Source organism: Athene noctua, chromosome 30 (genome assembly GCF_965140245.1).
Source record: "Athene noctua chromosome 30, bAthNoc1.hap1.1, whole genome shotgun sequence".
Lineage (NCBI taxonomy): Eukaryota > Metazoa > Chordata > Aves > Strigiformes > Strigidae > Athene > Athene noctua.
The window spans coordinates 857,152-873,921 of NC_134066.1; the positions used below are offsets into that span (position 1 = coordinate 857,152).

General features: G+C 50.5%; 1 protein-coding gene across 1 annotated transcript; it reads left to right on the forward strand.

Moving 5' to 3' along the window:
• Positions 1–1,569: 1,569 nt before the first annotated feature.
• On the forward strand, positions 1,570–11,660 carry LOC141971913 (keratin, type II cytoskeletal cochleal). Its single transcript, XM_074929575.1, has 9 exons — positions 1,570–2,189; positions 2,960–3,168; positions 5,723–5,783; positions 6,283–6,378; positions 7,146–7,310; positions 7,451–7,576; positions 8,827–9,047; positions 9,567–9,601; positions 10,366–11,660. Exons 1-9 carry the CDS (start codon positions 1,791–1,793, stop codon positions 10,533–10,535), a joined length of 1,482 nt encoding a protein of 493 aa, XP_074785676.1. The 5' UTR covers positions 1,570–1,790; the 3' UTR covers positions 10,536–11,660.
• The last annotated feature ends 5,110 nt before the right edge of the window (positions 11,661–16,770 follow it).

Sequence of the window (16,770 nt, forward strand, 5' to 3'; positions counted from 1 at the left end):
CTTACCTAAAATCAGTGGTGCTGCATGGCGGTAGTTAAGATTAGAGAACGGCTTTTCATTGATCTGGGCCATGATAGTGCAAGCCAGGGTGAGGTTCAGTTCTCTTACTGCTGAACCGGTGTTTCTGCCAAGGCTGCTGAGAACAGCTTTGCCTTTGTGATAGTTTATCTGTCGGCAGGCTCCTATTTACCTGGCTGGATCGCTTTCTGCTTTGCGAGTTGTGTGGTGCAAAAAAATCCTTGTCTGCTGATACAAAGGAGTTGAGGCTGGAGTGCAGCCGAATAAAATCCAGCAGCCGGGGCTTTCTTTGGTGGGAGTTATTCTTGCCTGACTGTAGGACTCTAAATCACACTTTCAGATTCCATCCCTGTCTTCTCAAGACAAGCCAGAGGAGTTGAAAGAGTGCAGCCTGACTCTGTCTGTGAACTCGGAAGGACCTGGAGCTACACAAAGCAGCTGGAGGCTTCTGCCTTGTTGCTGGCTTTGTACAGATGAAACGAACCCTGCATCAGCCGTCGGGTCAAGCACAGCTGGGTGTGCACAACACACCAGTTTGCTTTACACTCAACGCATTATTTTTTTTCACTGGTGGAAGCTGAGCCAGCATGAAGGGGAAGAAGGAATCTTGCCTCATATGTCTCTGTCTGGCTCAATCTCCCCCTTTTTCTCCCTGAAAAAGAGAATTTCCTTTTAGTAGCTGGGATCTCCAGCCAACTTGTATTCTCCCCACAAAGACGGAAGTACATATTTTGAATAGGCTGTGGCCAGAATATGTACCCAGTTCTATCTTGCTGACCCGATGAGGGGAAGAGCTGAAGGGTGACACATTCAGGCCAGACTTTGAAATCTCATGGAGGATTTACGACCTGATAGTAAAGAGACCTGTCCCTTCGAGGATATTTGAAAACGCAGAAAGCCCATAAAAACTAACTTTTGCCTCTGCCTATTCTGCATAGGAACCTAGAAATTTAATCAGAAACCTGTCCTGTCTCCTTTTGAGTGTGGACTAGCACTGCTGGGTATTTCCATGTGCAGGGTGCAACCCACCTAATCCACCTTTATTTTAGCACTAACAGGAGAGAGAAGGCAAACCCATGGTGGCCAGGGATAGCTGTGGCATCTCTCATCTGCCCCCCTCGTTCCCCTGCATGGCACAGACTCACTGGGAGAGTAGAGTGCTGGCAGAGCACAGTGTGTGTGTCCAAGGCTGCAGCTGGCTTTGGTTTATATTAAACTAGGCTGGACCTGGCATTAAGCTGAGGCCCCTCATCTCCTTCCTGCTGTTGCACAGGTGAGATACCTGTTCTGCAATAGAGTTAAAAAAATCGGTGCGTATTCCCCCTCTTTTCACTTCAGCATCTAAGCGGGGAGGAGTGGAGAAGCCTTGAGGAAAAGGGATTGGACCTGTCCTGTTAGAACTCTCTGCCCGGGGAGCCTGGAAGAGCCCGTGCTTCATGTCCCTTGGCTGCACATGTGGCAGAGGCGAAGGGAGGTGTGGAACAAAGCCAGGTCTGAGCATGGGGACACGGCGCCAGGTGTGTCCTGGCCCTTCCTGGCCCTTCCCTTGCCTGCTCGAATTCAGGAGGTTGACAGAGGGTGGGAAAGCAGCCAGGCACACCCAGCTCTCCGAGGCAGTAAAATGATCCCTCTTTTGCCCTTGGGCCAAGCCCAGCTTTTCTAACGGATAAAAGGAGAAGCAGTCAGGAGAACTCCCTCACTTCCCGGGTCTCCAGCACAGCTTCCCTGAGCTTTCGAAGGGTGGGGGTACTGCAGACACCCTCGGAGCAGCCATGTCCCGCTCTGTGAGTTTCAGCTCTCGCTCTGCAGCCGTCCCTGGGATCAGCCAAGTGCGGGTCAGCACCGTCTCCTCGACCCGTGGACTAGGAGGGGGTGCTGGCTTAGGCAGGGCAGGTGGCTTTGGCAGCTCCAGCCTCTACAACCTTGGCTCTGCCAACAAGCGGATCTCCCTTGGAGGTGGCAGCTCCTACAGCGTTCGCTCTGGATATGGCTATGGAGGCATGGGGTTCGGGGGGACGCTCGGCCCCGCGGGCATCCAGGAGGTCACCATCAACCAGAGCCTCCTGACACCCCTGAATCTGGAGATTGACCCCAATATCCAGCGGGTGCGCAAGGAGGAGAAGGAGCAAATCAAGACACTCAACAACAGATTCGCCTCCTTCATTGACAAGGTGAGGTGTTGGAAAGACTGATAGCTCTGCGGACACTGCTTAAAAGTACATCTGACCCAAAGCTTGCTTAACCCACTGGGGGATTCACAAACGTGCTCAGGGTCAGGTGCTCAGGAGCATGGTGTGATTTGCCTACTGCAATCCCATAACTTATTGAAGCCCACGTGCATTTCTGTCAGTAGAGGGTTGTGCCCTGCTCTAGGTCAGCTTTGCACCCCCTTTATTTAGCTGGTTTTGCCCATAATATGGGTGCAGGCTTTAAAGATCAAATCCGCACCCAAGCACACCACCGCCAAACCCAGGGAGGAGGGGGCCTCTTGGAGAGGAATCTTTCCAAGAGAACAGATCTTGATGTGAGTCAGAGTTTGCTGTGTTTGCTTGCTGCCCTGTACCCCTGTGGCTTTACTGTCTTGCACTAATTGATCCCATGTCCTGTGTAAACTTCAGCTCTGACATCCTCAAAATGCAAGGAATCCAGACCTGGAGTTTGAGCAATTGGCTGACTTTGAGGTCTGTGGATGGCTTCTGTCAAGTGTCAGGCAGAATTTGCTTATCTTCAATTCATACAAAGCCTTAAAGTCATAAACCAGGCCCCAGAGTAGCAGTGCTCCCTCATGATCTTTATCACCCTCCAGAGTTTAGGTGCTTCCTATGAGCAATCTGAATTCTTCAGATACTCTCCGAAGCAGTCCTTCCCCAGGATCCAAACTCTGGCCTGTCAGCTCCCCCTTCCTCCCGCTTTCACAAATGACCCCTTGGTTGTTTTCCAGGTCCGGTTCTTGGAGCAGCAAAACAAAATGCTGGAGACCAAATGGAGCCTCCTCCAGGACCAGAAGACTGCCCGCAGTAACATTGCTCCCCTGTTTGAGACCTACATCAGCAACCTGCGACGTCAGCTGGATGGGTTGTTGAATGACAAAGGGCGTTTGGAGGGCGAACTGAAGAACATGCAGGATCTTGTTGAGGATTTCAAGACCAAGTAATGTATAATCTTCCCATCTAACGGTGTAGTTGAGCTGACAGGTTGTTCTGTAGCTTGGCAGAGACTTTCCCAGCTTTTCTGCTAGGGAGAGTGATTTTTTCCCAGCCATGAGTTAGGTGTCTAGTCCAGGGAAGCTGCCTGGATTCTTCGTGCCTCGATTGCTCGTTGTTCCTGGCACCTTGTTCCCGTGTGCTCTTCAGTGGCTCCATCCTCCTGGCTTTGCTCTGGGGCCTCCTCAGGGCTGGCTTTGTACTTGGGGTTGGACGGGCCAGTTTGGGTCCGTAAGAGCCCCACGGGAGCTCAGCAGGTTGGCAGGAGATGGAGGAACTGCTGCTTGTTTTGTGGGTGGGTAATGGAGCAGGTGACCTGTGATTTTTAAGCAACTTTTCAGTCCAAATTGTGTCACTTGGGAGGAGTCCCGTGAAGAAAGTAGCCTTTGTCCCAGCCTTGCCCAACCCAGCTCTACAGGGGAATGCCTCTAATAAAAAAAAAAAAAAAAGAAAAAAAAAAGAAAAGAAAGAAAAGAGGGAGCTGGCAAACTGCATCAAGCAGGAACTAAAACCAAATATATCTGATAATCCCCAGGGTTTGTTTAGGGAAAGTCAATAGCCAGTGATTCCCAAGGAGGTGCATGGGAATGATGTTTCCCCCGACCCTGCTCAGTTCTTCCCACTCTGTGCTCACCCACAGTTGTACTGTGCATCTCTGCGAGGCAGCACCAAGGAGCTGCTTGACCCCAGAGGAATTACAGCCCTAATTTTAGCTTCATGTCACGTGAATACGGGGTGCACAGGGGCATATTTATTCTTCCACCTTACAGGTCCATGTAAAACCAAAGCCTGCATGTGCTAAGAGAAGGAAGCAAGAATTAGGAGTCTAAGATGCTAGTGCAGCAGGGGGGTGGGGATGTCGTAACTGGATTTCAGAACCTGCTTTTCCCCATTCATATGAAGAAAATCTCAACTTCTAAATTGAGTATCTTAAGTAGATATATCTAAAGTAGAATATCTAAGTAGAATATCCAAAAGAGGACCAATTCTTTATGTGCCTGTTGCCTCTTTTTTGTATGTCCGATTGACACGGTAATTCTCTCTGGGGTAGGGGAGATGTGTCTGCACGAGGCGCCAGGGGATGAGATTCAGTCCTTGACTCAGTAACTGCGTTGACTAAGGGCGCGGTTCAGGGCGAGCAGGGGTAGGAGCAGCCTGTTCTCCTGTCCGTGTGGCTTGGAGCAGGGCGTGCTGAGGTGTGATAGCACCCTGGCCTTCCCGAGGCGCTCGGGAGTCAATGGAGAACATCCAATGATTTGTCAGCTTGGTGGAGCTTCCCCCAGGAAATGAGGAGTTTGACAAACCGCTCTGAATAATTCATTTTTTTCACCTACCTCAGATTATCCGTTCTGCACTGCAGGCTGTGTGTACGCAGCACGATCATGTAATTTCCAGGTTATATTATATTACTCTGCAATAGCAACAAAATCAGTTTATCAGCCTCAAAAAGGACATCCGTTTATGCCAGCGTGGGCGGGCAAGCTTCCAGTGCAGAGCAGAAGGGGAGGAACGTGAAGGCCATTGAAAGTGAAGTAGCTCATGCTTTGGAAGGCAAATTACAGCACCAGCCATGCAGGAGCTGTGTAAATAAACAGAGCAGTGCTCTAACTTTGGCAACGGCAATTCCGAAACAGCCAGAGAAAGTGGTTCCTGCTCTGTTCCTTGGATGACTTTCAGGATTTATGTAGCAGATTCTGGCTGTTTGTTGCAGCAGGTTGGCTTCTGTAGAATGGTGTAAGGCAGGCTCTGAGATCCAGGCTTGCAAGTGGTACAAATCCGTGAAGTCCTCTAAAGTCAACAGAACATGATTTCTGTCTGCTGAGGATCCAGCTCATTACATCTAAAGGTGAACACCCGAGGAAGGGATGTAGCCAATATTAGAAATTTGTCTGACTTTGAAGCGTAGCCACTTGGTGCAGAATGAGAATAATTATACTCCGCTCTTACCAGGACAGTGGCATGGGATTGACACCTGCAAAATGTTCAAAAATGTCTCTAATAAGGAAGTGCACAGTGAACGTAGTGTCAGCAGGTGCTTTGATCAGCAGAGGGAATTTGTTGAATCTCCTTGCACCTCTCCGTGTGTGTATTTGCTCTCTCAAGGGGCAGGTGACGAAGCTGAGAGCTGCAGGACATACACTGCCAGCCTGCAGCTGTCCGTGACTGGGGATAAGGAGCAGAAACCTTAAGTGCAGTGAATTTTGATGAATGTGGGAAATGCTTTCCAGGTTAGTGGTCATGGTGGCACAGACTAGGATGGCTTTTAGGTGTCAGCTCATCCGGGTTGTACCTGAGTTGTACCCTGGTACCTCTTGTGTAAATACAGCACACGCTGCGGCAGCGTGGCAAACTCTGCTTGGGGAGGTCACAGGCTCTGCCGAGGTCGTTCACAAAGAGGGAAATGAGGGAAAGATATGGGATTTGGGGTAACTCTTCACTGGGACATTTTTTCCTTTTACCCAGGCTCTAACTTCACACCAATCCCTTTTTTCTTCTGGCAGATATGAAGATGAAATCAACAAGCGCACGGCAGCAGAGAACGAGTTTGTGGTGCTCAAGAAGGTGCGTGCCGTGGGTATCAGCTGTGTGTTTGCAGCCCTCCTCCCCCTTTAGCCTCTACACTGCCTTTGCCACGGCTGTCCCTAGAGACCTGCAGGTGAAGAACTACAGCTCTCATTTCTGGGTAAAAGCTGCCTCAGTAGCCACTGAAACCTCTGTAGGAAACTGGGAATATGATCCAGATCCCATGGGTATCATCGATTACAGCTAGATCTTTCCTTGGGAAATTTCCAAAGACCTTCCCCGAGGGTCCGAACTGACAGTGGACTTGCAAACCCAGGTCCAGGGGACCCTACAGAACATATACGGGATCCTGCACACCAATATTTAGTACACTGGTAGATAATTTTTAGGACGTGGCAGGTCGTTGGGCAGAGGGACATGGAGAGCAGACAGCCTGGGGAATGTGATGGGCTCACGCCTGCTTTTGAAGCCATCAAAGGCTGGGTGGGCTTAATTATCAAAGCTGTGGCAATCTCAGTGGATTATCGCTCTTTTTTAGGATGTGGATGCTGCCTACATGAACAAAGTGGAGCTGGAGGCCAAGGTGGATGCGCTGACTGATGAGATTGACTTCCTGAGGGGTCTCTATGAAGCGGTAAGGTCCTTTCTGCTGCTCGTGGCTGCTGCAGTGCAGCTCCACCCGTGGGTGAAGAGCAGCGAATGGCAACTGAGAAAATGAATGTGCTGGTGCCAGAGACAGGGAAGGTGATGGAGACGTGGAGTCTTCCCTTGCAGAAGCAGAAATAAGCCTGCAAGTAAAGCGCACGTCCTTTACCAGTGATTTCTCCCTGTCTGGGATGTGAGATGGATTATTGCAAACGTAGCCAGGACATACTTTTTTTTTTTTTGATGCTGTTAGTGTGAAAACAAGGAAAACTGGTGTATTGTAGCCAGTGCTGTAGTCCTGGTGTGTGTTTGTGTGCTGTGTGAGAGAAAGGAAGGAAAGCTCCTTGTTCCAAAGACCTTTGTCTTACCCATTATTTACAAGAGAAGAGTTTGATTGAACTGGACACTTGCATTCTTGGGTGAGGTGGTGGAATTTGGCCCTCGCTTTGTTGTGAAGCTGATACTCAAGTTTCTTGGACTGGGATTTCATGCAGGGTTTTTATCTCAGGATAAATTAACCTGGCTGTCAAAATGTGGGTGATAAGAAGTAGCTCCATTTCTGCTGTTCATTACTTTGTGCTTTACAAGGTTGATGTGATTCAGTTGGTTTCCTTCGAGTTAATGAGTGTTTTGATCGAATTCTTCTTATCTGCCTCCCTTTCCCTTTTCTTCTTAGATTCTCTCTTTAATTGGCTTCCGAAAGAAAGGCCCTTACAAGTCAATGATTAATGGTATTGTTTTTAATTCAACTGGCAGGAACTTCGTGAGCTGCAGGCCCAGATCTCTGACACCTCTGTGGTGCTGTCCATGGATAACAGTCGGAACCTGGACCTGGACAGCATCATCGCAGAGGTCAAAGCGCAGTACGAGGAGATCGCCAACAGGAGCCGGGCAGAGGCCGAGTCCTGGTACCAAACCAAGGTGAGTTATGGGAGAGATAAAGGCAGTTACAGCTTCTGTTAGTAGGTGTACTGTGTGTCACGAGTGGGAGAGATTTTTAGCCAGCTAACTGACTGCCTGCCTGACTCCACCCTTTTCTCTTACACTGTCTGGTGTCGCAGTACGAGGCGCTGCAGCTCACTGCTGGGAAGCACGGAGATGATCTGCGCAACACCAAGAATGAGATCTCAGAGATAAACCGGGTGATCCAGAGGCTGCAGGGTGAAATCGAAAATGCCAAGGCCCAGGTGAGGAGCTGCCCTTGTTCTCCCACTGCAGAGCAGTGGATTTAGTAGCAGCACATATGCCAGGGATCTGGGTGTAACACAACATCTGCAGAAGCAGACTGGGGGCAGCTGCAGTGCTCACCTAAAAAACTGTCTGTTCTACTGGAGGGAGAAACTGCTGTGAGCAACATAATGCTGAGAGGCAGCTGAACTAGGTGAGAGACAGCCCGACCCCAGAGCTCAGAGGGAAGGCAATGCAGAGCCCTTCCCAAAGGGTGAGGCTGCCTGTGGCCTCCCTCCCAGCCACACACATTCCTTGTGCCCCCTTGCTTCTGGGCTCTTTGTCCACTCCCTTTTTTGCAGAAGGGAACACACACCATGTTGGGACACATAAAAGAATTTTTCAGCTACAGGGGAGTTCTGTTTGCTTTCTCCAGGGACCGTTATCACTTTATCAAATGCCTGGTGGAAGCCAGACCAGTGAGTGCTTCAGACCTTGTTCATTTGGGACTGGAAACTGGCTGTGAATAACCAGGGTGCACAAAGCTGGAGATAAGCCATTGTGATTCATCCGTTTGTGTTTATTTGGTTTCAGGGCAGGGAGGCTTCAACACACACTTACAAACGAAGAGCTGACCCTGTGCAGCTCCCTTGAATAATGAATGAGAGTATAAAGGACATGTGTTCACTGTGAGCCCTTCCTGCCCAACGTGGGGCTTTTTTGGAGGTGCAGGGGGCACAGTTGTAGATGCATCAGATTGCCAACTTGGTGTGGCCCCACAGGGATGCTTTTGGGTTAGGTCTGCATTGTTTGTTAAATGCAGGTCTGCTCGAGTCCACGCTTGCCTCACATCAAAGCTTGTTGGAGCCCAACTGGCACTGAACAAGCTCTGGGGCATAATAGGAGGGAAAACCTGAGCTTGCATTAACCCTGAGTGTTGTGTTGTTGTGTGTGGTGTGAGTGGGCTGAGAAGCTGAGGATCACCTGAAGAAAGTCTTCCAAAAATCTAGCTGGTGGAGAGAAATAGGGTCTTCCTTTTGGAAGAACATGTCTTGAGATGGAAATGAGTTTCCTTCGCAGGCTGATCTCCATCCAGCACCCAAAAAAATGTGTAGGTATGAACTTCTGGGGATCTAATTTGAGCAGATGGCTCCAGAACAATGCAGATGCACAGAGATGGACTGGCCAGTAGATGCCAAGAGGTCCATGGGCCATAGTCACCCCACCAAGGGGGGAGATGCCCACTGACATACCTCGCTCCTCCCTGCAGCGCGCCAAGCTGGAGGCAGCCATCGCTGAAGCTGAGGAACGTGGCGAGTTGGCTGTCAAAGATGCCAGGGCAAAGCTGGAGGAGCTGGAGGCCGCTCTGCAGAAGGCGAAGCAGGACATGGCCCGGCAGCTCCGCGAGTACCAGGAGCTGATGAACGTCAAGCTGGCCCTGGACATCGAGATCGCGACCTACAGGAAGCTGCTGGAGGGCGAGGAGAGCAGGTGGGGGCAGCCTGTGGGTTGTACGTGAAGAAGGGTCCAGCCCTTCATTCACTTTGCTTGGGGACATTGTGAGGGTCCAGTTCCAATTTCTGCAAGGAAATGCAGAAGAGAAACCTTGTATTTTAAACTGGTTTTTGGTCCTGAAAATGCTTTGGCTGAAGAGCCAAACTAGCAGGTTCCGGGGAAAATTTGATACTTCTGGTGAAAATATGCAAAGAAGAAAAAAGTTGTTTTCCGTCATATGTTCAGAAAATTTCCAAGTGGCTCAAAGCTGGGTGGAATTAGGGCAGAGTGCCTGTGTTTTTTCAGGCCCCCCCAGGTGATAACAGACCTTGTAAATGTAGGGCCAGAACAAAGCGCTGGATGGCACACTTATCTTGTCTGAATTATTTACAACAGCAGTAATAACTCACTGCCATTGTCTTCATCCTCAGCACTGAGGCCCTGGGGGAACACTGAGTAATGCAGAGTCTAACCCGTCCTCTTCCTTTTTGCCTTTGTGTTTTTCTCCTCCAACAGGTTGGCTGGCGATGGGGTTGGCAACGTCAACATCTGTGAGTCGATTTTCTAATTTATAATAGTTACACGTAGCCATGTGCCTCTAGAAAATGGAGGTGAGGACCAGCTGGGTCTGCGTGCAGGAGCCTCGTAGCGCCCTGCTGTAGCTTCTGCCACCCAGTTAAGCCCTTCTTAAATGGGAGCCCCCCGAGACAGAAGTTGAGAGCGCTGTTGGCTCCATGGCAGCCTTCAGCTCAAACTCACCTGTATGAAATTTAACTTGGGGGAATATTGATCTTTCTTTCCTCCCATTTTTGTATGGAGAAGAAGGTACTAATGAGAAGAGGCGTTGCCTGGGTTGGAAGTTAGTGCAAAGGTGATGTTTAGAGGGTGTCTCCAGTGTGGGAAGCACTGGGTGCTCACCGTGCCTGGATCTCAGGCAGATGCTGGTGTCTACAGCTCTAAACCAGTGGCTCTACTTTTCCTTCACTTAATTGCCAGTATGACCCCCATGCCCGCAGCCTCTTTGGTGCCCCGAGGGATGAGCTGGATGTGGTTGTGATACAGGCTTCTCCATGCTGCAGGGGGTCCTGAGCCAGCCTGAGTGATGGAGAAGCAGATGAGCTGCTCAACCCTCCCATGCAGCTGGCTTAGCACAGAGAGTAAATGCTCTGGGCCAAAATGTAACAAGAGTGGCCCAGGCCCTGTGTTCTGCAGGAGATGAGAGAGTTTTCATCTGGTTACTGCAGAGTAAAAGCGCCCTTTGTGAGGGCGAAGTCTGCTGGGGCTTACGCTGGGTTTGCTTCTCTCTGTGCTGCAGCCGTGGTCAGCTCCAGCGGCTCCGGTGGGTTCCTGGGAGGAGGAATCGGTGGAGGCCTCAGCCTGGGAGCGGGCATGGGCAGCGGAGCGCTCGGCTTCTCCTCGGGGGGCAGCTCCAAATCCTACACCGTCACCACAACCTCGTCCAGCAGGAGAAGCTTCAGGAAGTAACTCCAGGAGCGGAGATCAACGGTACCCAGTACGTGGGAGCAGGGAAACCATAGAAAGAAAAGTCTTGTTGCCTTTTATAGGACAAATTGGCTGCAAAACTTCTGCAGTGATGAATGAATTGGAATAAGACATACCAGAGTACCTGACCCCGCCACATCACGCCTAAGGCTTGATCCTGCACTGTTGAACTTAGTGGGAACCATTCCACTGAGAGCAGGTTCAAGCCTGTAGGGTGAAATTCATCCGGTGAAGCAGGCGGGATAATGCTTTTGTTACTTGTGTGCTTGGTACCCCCTGCTCAGGGCTGGATTTCACCCTTTGAAGGGCAAAGCAATCATTTGAGTGGCAAACTATTCCACGTTTCTACTGTGGTTTTGCAAAAGAGACCAGAAGATTATCTCCCTCTTAATATGATTTGGAAGACTTAATTCCCTTAGGCTCCTCAGAAAATGCCAACCCTTGTTAAGATTTCAGCCTGGGTTTATTTTCTTAAAGTATACCAAGAAGAAAACAGTGAAACTGTTTTGGGTTTCTCTTTATTTTCTTTGGAAATGGGCTCAGAAATGGAATTCAACAATTCCCCTTTGAATGAAGCTGATTTCTTACCGAAGGCAACGCGGACAGATTTACTTTCAGCTTTTTTATAGCAAAGTAGCTCATAAACAAGCTCCCCCACCCATTCCCTCTCCTTGAAAGAAGCCCAAAGCTTAAGGGATATGAAGTTGCTTGAAATTCTAAGTAGCGCACTAAAATGGGAGATAACATTCCCCATCCCTGGGTGTCTCTGTTTACCCCCCAACATTTCAAAGCGTAACTAGTGATATCTGGTGCCTTCACTCCCCCCCAGCTAGGGGGAAAAGCGTGTTTGGTTGATGCATCATTACAATAACTACTTGTTCCTGCCAAAATGTGTCTTCAACTTAAACATGCCAGTGAAAATAGTTAGGTCATTACTGCAGTAGGAAGAACTGTTAGATAAATAACTCAGAGAAGCTGCACAGAACTGTTGTACCGCATGCTCAGCCATGTCCTAGCAGTGTATTTTTGGTTGGCATTTTATGTCTTTGTGGTCTAAGACCTTGTCATGAGGCCATTAATAAAGTTTCCCTGTTGTGTGCTTCTTCAGTCCCAGCCGAGTTCCTTGTCTGTGCCACCCTGGATGCTCAGGGGCTCTGGAAAACAACCAACGTTGTCACCTTCCTCCTGTCTCCAGAGCCTGCTCGGGGCTGTGTCCCCTGGAGCGGGGCCACACTGTGCTCAGGGTCAGGGTTTAGGGTTCGCTGCCTGCCCAGCCTCCGTTCCTGGGGAGATTCCCCTGCCCACTTTGCACCCAGTCTGGGCAGTGAGATGATGCGACTGGTTTTGTTCAAGCTCTTGGCTTCAGCCCAGCCCCTGATCAGGATTGAAACTGAGACCAATCCCTCTCCGAGCACCATCTTCCTCCGTTGAGCCGAGAGGAGCTAAACATTGGAGGAAACTCCTCTCTTGCAGATGGCCGGAGCTTTGGGAGGTGAATCTGGGCCTTGCTGCATGTGGGCAACTCCTTCCCGCTCCTGCTGGGGCGGCGAGGGGTGAGAAGGTCTCATCCCAGGGTGGGTTGAGCTTGTTCCCATTCTTGCAGGAACTGGAGCTGCTGGTGCAGAAGGCATCACCCCGGGGAGGGGCGGTGAGACCAGGCAGAGCTTTTGTACTCCCTGAGAAAAGCTTTTTCCTGCGGGGTGAGGATGGTGATGAGCCTTGAAGGGTGCTTGACCCGCCTCTGCACTACCCAGACCCCGTCAGGCCAGCGCCGACACGGCCCGGCACCTCGCGCCTGAGCGAGCCCAGCGCTGAGCCCGTGCGTGGCTTTACCACAGAGGCGGCACTAAAGTCGGGGAGGGGAGGAAGCCGGGGTGCCCAGCACAGCCGTTATCGGCGGCCCGGCACACCCAGCTCACTGCCTTTGTGGCATGGCCAAAAAGTCGAATGAAAAAAATCCCCTGAAGTTAACTGAAATGAAAAGCTCGAAGACGGACCTTGCCCAGATGTTTTTGGCAGGAGGTGCCGCTGTTTGCTGTCACAATGAGTTGTGGGTCTCTAAGCGTTGCAGGAGATGAGCAGAGCTCCAGGGCTGGTTCTGGAATTTTCAGCACTGACCTGGGAAGGGGGAGTTTGCAGTTCTGTGTGGCTGCAGCTTTCCCACAGCAGCAGAACCACGAACCCTGCCCAGTGCTGATGGGGAACAGGGGATCTGTGCACACCAGGAAATGCCATGAAATAGGGACAGACGCCCTTTGTGCTTGTTCTTTGGATTCAATCTTGGCTCAGTTTGGGGTCATAAGTGGAGCTGGTCAAAACTCAATCTCTGCTTCAGAAGGCTGCTGACCTTACGAAGGCAGAGTGCCCTGAATGAGTGTCAAAAGCAGGTGTGTTGAAACTTCCCTGCCGAGCGCAATTTCTGCAAGTTGTATTCAGGAGAAATAATGCAGCTTCAGAAGCAGCTTTGCAGCAGAGCAGATTTTTGCGCTTTCAGAGAAAGGAGACAGATGTGACCCAGCGAAGCGCAGCACCCTCCCACTGCAGAGCCCTCCGCCACCGAGCTCTGCCGCTGCCAGACCGAGCAGGCTCTGAGCTGCTGTCGGGGCCGGCGCCCGCTCTGCGCCCAGCAGGGCCCTCACCCCACTCTCCTCACCCAGGCTGAGCCTCTGGGTGCCAGACTTTGCCTCCCAGTGCTTGTCTGGACAGCAGCTGAGCTTCCCGTGCTGTGGGGCAGCATGTCACTGCTGCAGAGAATAGGGGCAAAAAAGAATAATGATGGGAGTGTGCAGGCCTCAGAGGTATTAAAAGGTAGAAAAAGGTGTCAAATGACCCACAAAGCAGTATTTTTTGGCCTCCCTGATTTGCAGCAATGAGGAAGAAGAATAACAAGCATCTGAGATGTGCATGAAATCATACACAGACAAAGGATGTTCGTGTTGGTGCAGGGCCAGGAACGTGCCTGCTCTGGACGTCAGAGTGACCTGACGAGCTGCTGGGCTTCACGGAGGAGCTGTGAGTTTGGGCTCAAAGGATTTAGGGAAAGCTGGAGGTCGTTTAGCTTTGCGAATGTGAGTTGAGGGAAAGACAGAGCCCAGCAGAGAGCAAAAGACAATTGCAGAGGGCGATTCTTCCTCAAATGGGCAAGTCCTTTGGGCCATCTGGTGCCATCCCAGGGACACTGTTCGGTTCAGACGCTGGGACATCCCAGCCCCATTTTCCCTCCTGTTAGATTTAGGCAGGTAATACTCCACAGTCAGGAGCCCATCCATCTTTCTATGCTCTGCTGTGTAGTTTCAGCCTTCCACAGCCCAGCTCCATCGCTGTGTTGCCGTCATCACTGAAACGTCTCAGAGCCCTCAGTTATTATCACATCAATTAAACATCTTGATAGCTCTGCCCTGGCGAGGGCGTTAAGGGCTGGGGAGGTCGCTCCATCCATGCACTTTACTCACAGAATCTAAGATGCCCAGTGGGTTTCATTTGGTGGTCAGTCGTATTTCCTCTTTCCAAGCGAACTCTCAAGGAAATCTTGCTGCTTCCTGACCCCATAAAATCTGTGAAACTGATTTTTTTTCCTTCTTACAGTGTTGCTGGTGCAAAGCTCAGCTACCCCTGCCAAGGCTCAGAGCACTTCAACTTCTCCCTCTTGCTCTCTGCAGGGTAAAATGCACAATAATTACACTTCATAATACTGATTTAAGTCTACTTTGTAAGATTTATCTAATAATTTAAGCAATACTTTGAGTGTTTCTGCTCTCTGCTTGCTCTTAGCCTCTGTATTTCCCCCCTCCTAGTGAGCTGTCCTGATTTTCTCTCTCCAGCTTGGTGCCCCAGCTGAACGCTCTCTACTTGCTGACTGTCACTGGTGGTTTTTTCTGGGCAGCGTCGCAGGATGTGGTTGCTCTGCTGCATCCACCTGCCCCTGTGGCGCTGCTGTACCGGCAGCTGCCAGCGCTGGGGAGTGAGGTTGGACACACGTTATTGTAATAACAGGACTGAGGTCAGTGGCAACGCGGTTCTGTCCACGGATGTCAGAGGGTTTTACAAAGGAGATAAGTTCTGTTCTCTAGGGAAACTGAGGCAGGGGAAGGGTGAGGACTTGGATGCAAGCAAGCCTGTGAAGACAGAAGGTGGAGAGCTTTCTTTGGTTCACCAGTGTTTAAGCTGAATTTGCTTCATTTTCCATCATTTTTTCAGTAACTTCTAAGGCCAAAACCCTGCTCTGAGGTGGATTGAGATTTTCATTTTATGTTTAAAAGGAATTAAATGGCACAAACCCAGTGTGGACTGGGGGCAGGTAGCATGGGCTGGGAGCTGGGTCTGCTTTGCCTGGGGGGTTACTGCAATGAGCTGAGCGGGGCCTCGACTGGTGCCGGGATGAGAGGAAGGACAAGTGGGTGTAAAACCATCCAGCAGCTCCTGGTGTCTGGCTCTGAGGAGTTCCCCGGCAACTCGAGGCAAACGGTGATGGTTTTAAGGAGATTTAGCAGCCAGTAATAGTAATAAAAAGTTTCAGTTAGCTTTATGCCAGTTGCTAGAACATCTTTGCTTAGTCAGTGCCCTCTAAATGCTTTTGTTTGTTTGTTTTTCCTGGGGGAAAAATCATTTGGGGCTCCACCCTCTCCTAATGAAGACATCTAACTGGGAAGCACCTGTTTCTCCTGCCTTCTTGGCAGCCAGCTGTGTCGTAAACACCCGGCATTGACTCCTCATGTGCGGGTGTGAGGAAGAAGAGAGCTGTGCCTTCAGCTTGGTGGTGCTCTGGAGAGGTTATAAGCCCTCTCCTTGCTTAGCTGCTCATGTGCACAGAGGATGGATGCCTTGGGGAGTATGGGAGACTGCTGAGGTGCGGTGTCAGGGTTGGGAAGGAAGAGCTCCCAGCGGATGGAGGGCTTGGCCTGGGCCTGGTTTAGACCCCTGTGAGCTTTGGCATTTGAGATCCTGGTAGGTAACTTGCTCTGTCAATTTATTGGAGATGCAAGACTAAAGCTAGAAGAAAAGCCACTGGCAAAATACATGGTCATTAGAAGTAAATCACTACTTCCCCTTTTCCTTCAAATAGGATTGATGTACTGCGTTAGCAGTTCAGTGAGTTGGGTCCTGGACGACTGGGAAGGGAATTGATGCTGGTCCCACGTGTTTAAGGTTGGGTTTGGATCCCCTGAACAAGATCACAGAGGAGCTTTGTGTCTTAAGGCCAGACACGTTGATGGATCAGCCTCCTCCATACCCGACAGTGGGCTCTGGCCCCCAGACCCCTCAGTTAGGACAGTATTTATGGTAACAGATGAGCCAGACTGTTAAAAAGCCAGAAGAAAAAGGGAAATTGAGGATCAGTTTCAAAACAGATAATGCAAGTACATAAGCAAACTGCCTTCAAACAGCAGCAGCCCTTGAAATTGGTCCTTTGGGGCAAATAATCAGTGAAATCCATGCAGTGTGTAGGGAAACTCCAAGCTAGGCAATTTTAGGCAAGTTTGGCTCATGCCAGGAGTATATGTGTAATCTAAAAACCTGACAAAACTAGGTTGATCTGGGGTGGGAGCTGCTGAGACAACTGGGCCAGATAAAGCTCTAATGAAAACGCTCTTAGGCAGAAGGTACCCTCTCTCTCACTTCGTTTTAATCCTTGAATCTATAGGAGTGGGAAGACCAGGGAACTCCACCCAGGCATCTTGTTTTAACTGCATAATGGGAGAGATGAAGGGGATTTTAGCCCTCTCAGCTCCTAGCGTTCCCTAGCAGAAATAGAAAAACTCTTGAGCATGGAAGAGACCTCTTTGCCTTTTGTATCCCCATGTAATAGGCCCAGAGGGAATGGCCTCAAGCTGCCCAGGGCAGGGTCAGGCTGGCTCTGAGGAAGGATTTCTGTGCAGAAGGGGCTGTTGGGCGTTGGAATGGGCTGCCCAGGGCAGGGGGGAGTCCCCGGGATCCCTGGGGGGGTTGAAGAGTCGGGCTGAGCCAGCGCTGAGGGGTCTGGGGCAGTTGGGAAGGGTCAGGGGGAGGGTAATGGTTGGGCTGGAGGAGCTTCAGGGGCTTTTCCAACCCAGATGATTCTGGGATTCTGTAATGGAAAATGGGCATGCAGTCTGGGGTTGCTGGGTGCCCACCGGCTCTGGCTTGGCTGTTGCTGTGTGTTGGCAGAAAGGGATGTGTGTTGCTTTGTTCTCAGCCTTGCCATTTATCTACAGCTCTTTACATGTTGCTCCTGGCTGAC

What these genes read in the sequence shown, in the direction of transcription:
- LOC141971913 (XM_074929575.1), top strand. Translation starts at nt 1,791, where the DNA reads ATGTCCCGCTCTGTGAGTTTCAGCTCTCGCTCTGCAGCCGTCCCTGGG. An exon ending in TCGCCTCCTTCATTGACAAG is followed by an intron (nt 2,190 to 2,959) that starts GTGAGGTGTTGG and finishes GTTGTTTTCCAG; the next exon opens with GTCCGGTTCTTGGAGCAGCA. An exon ending in AGTCCTGGTACCAAACCAAG is followed by an intron (nt 7,311 to 7,450) that starts GTGAGTTATGGG and finishes CTGGTGTCGCAG; the next exon opens with TACGAGGCGCTGCAGCTCAC.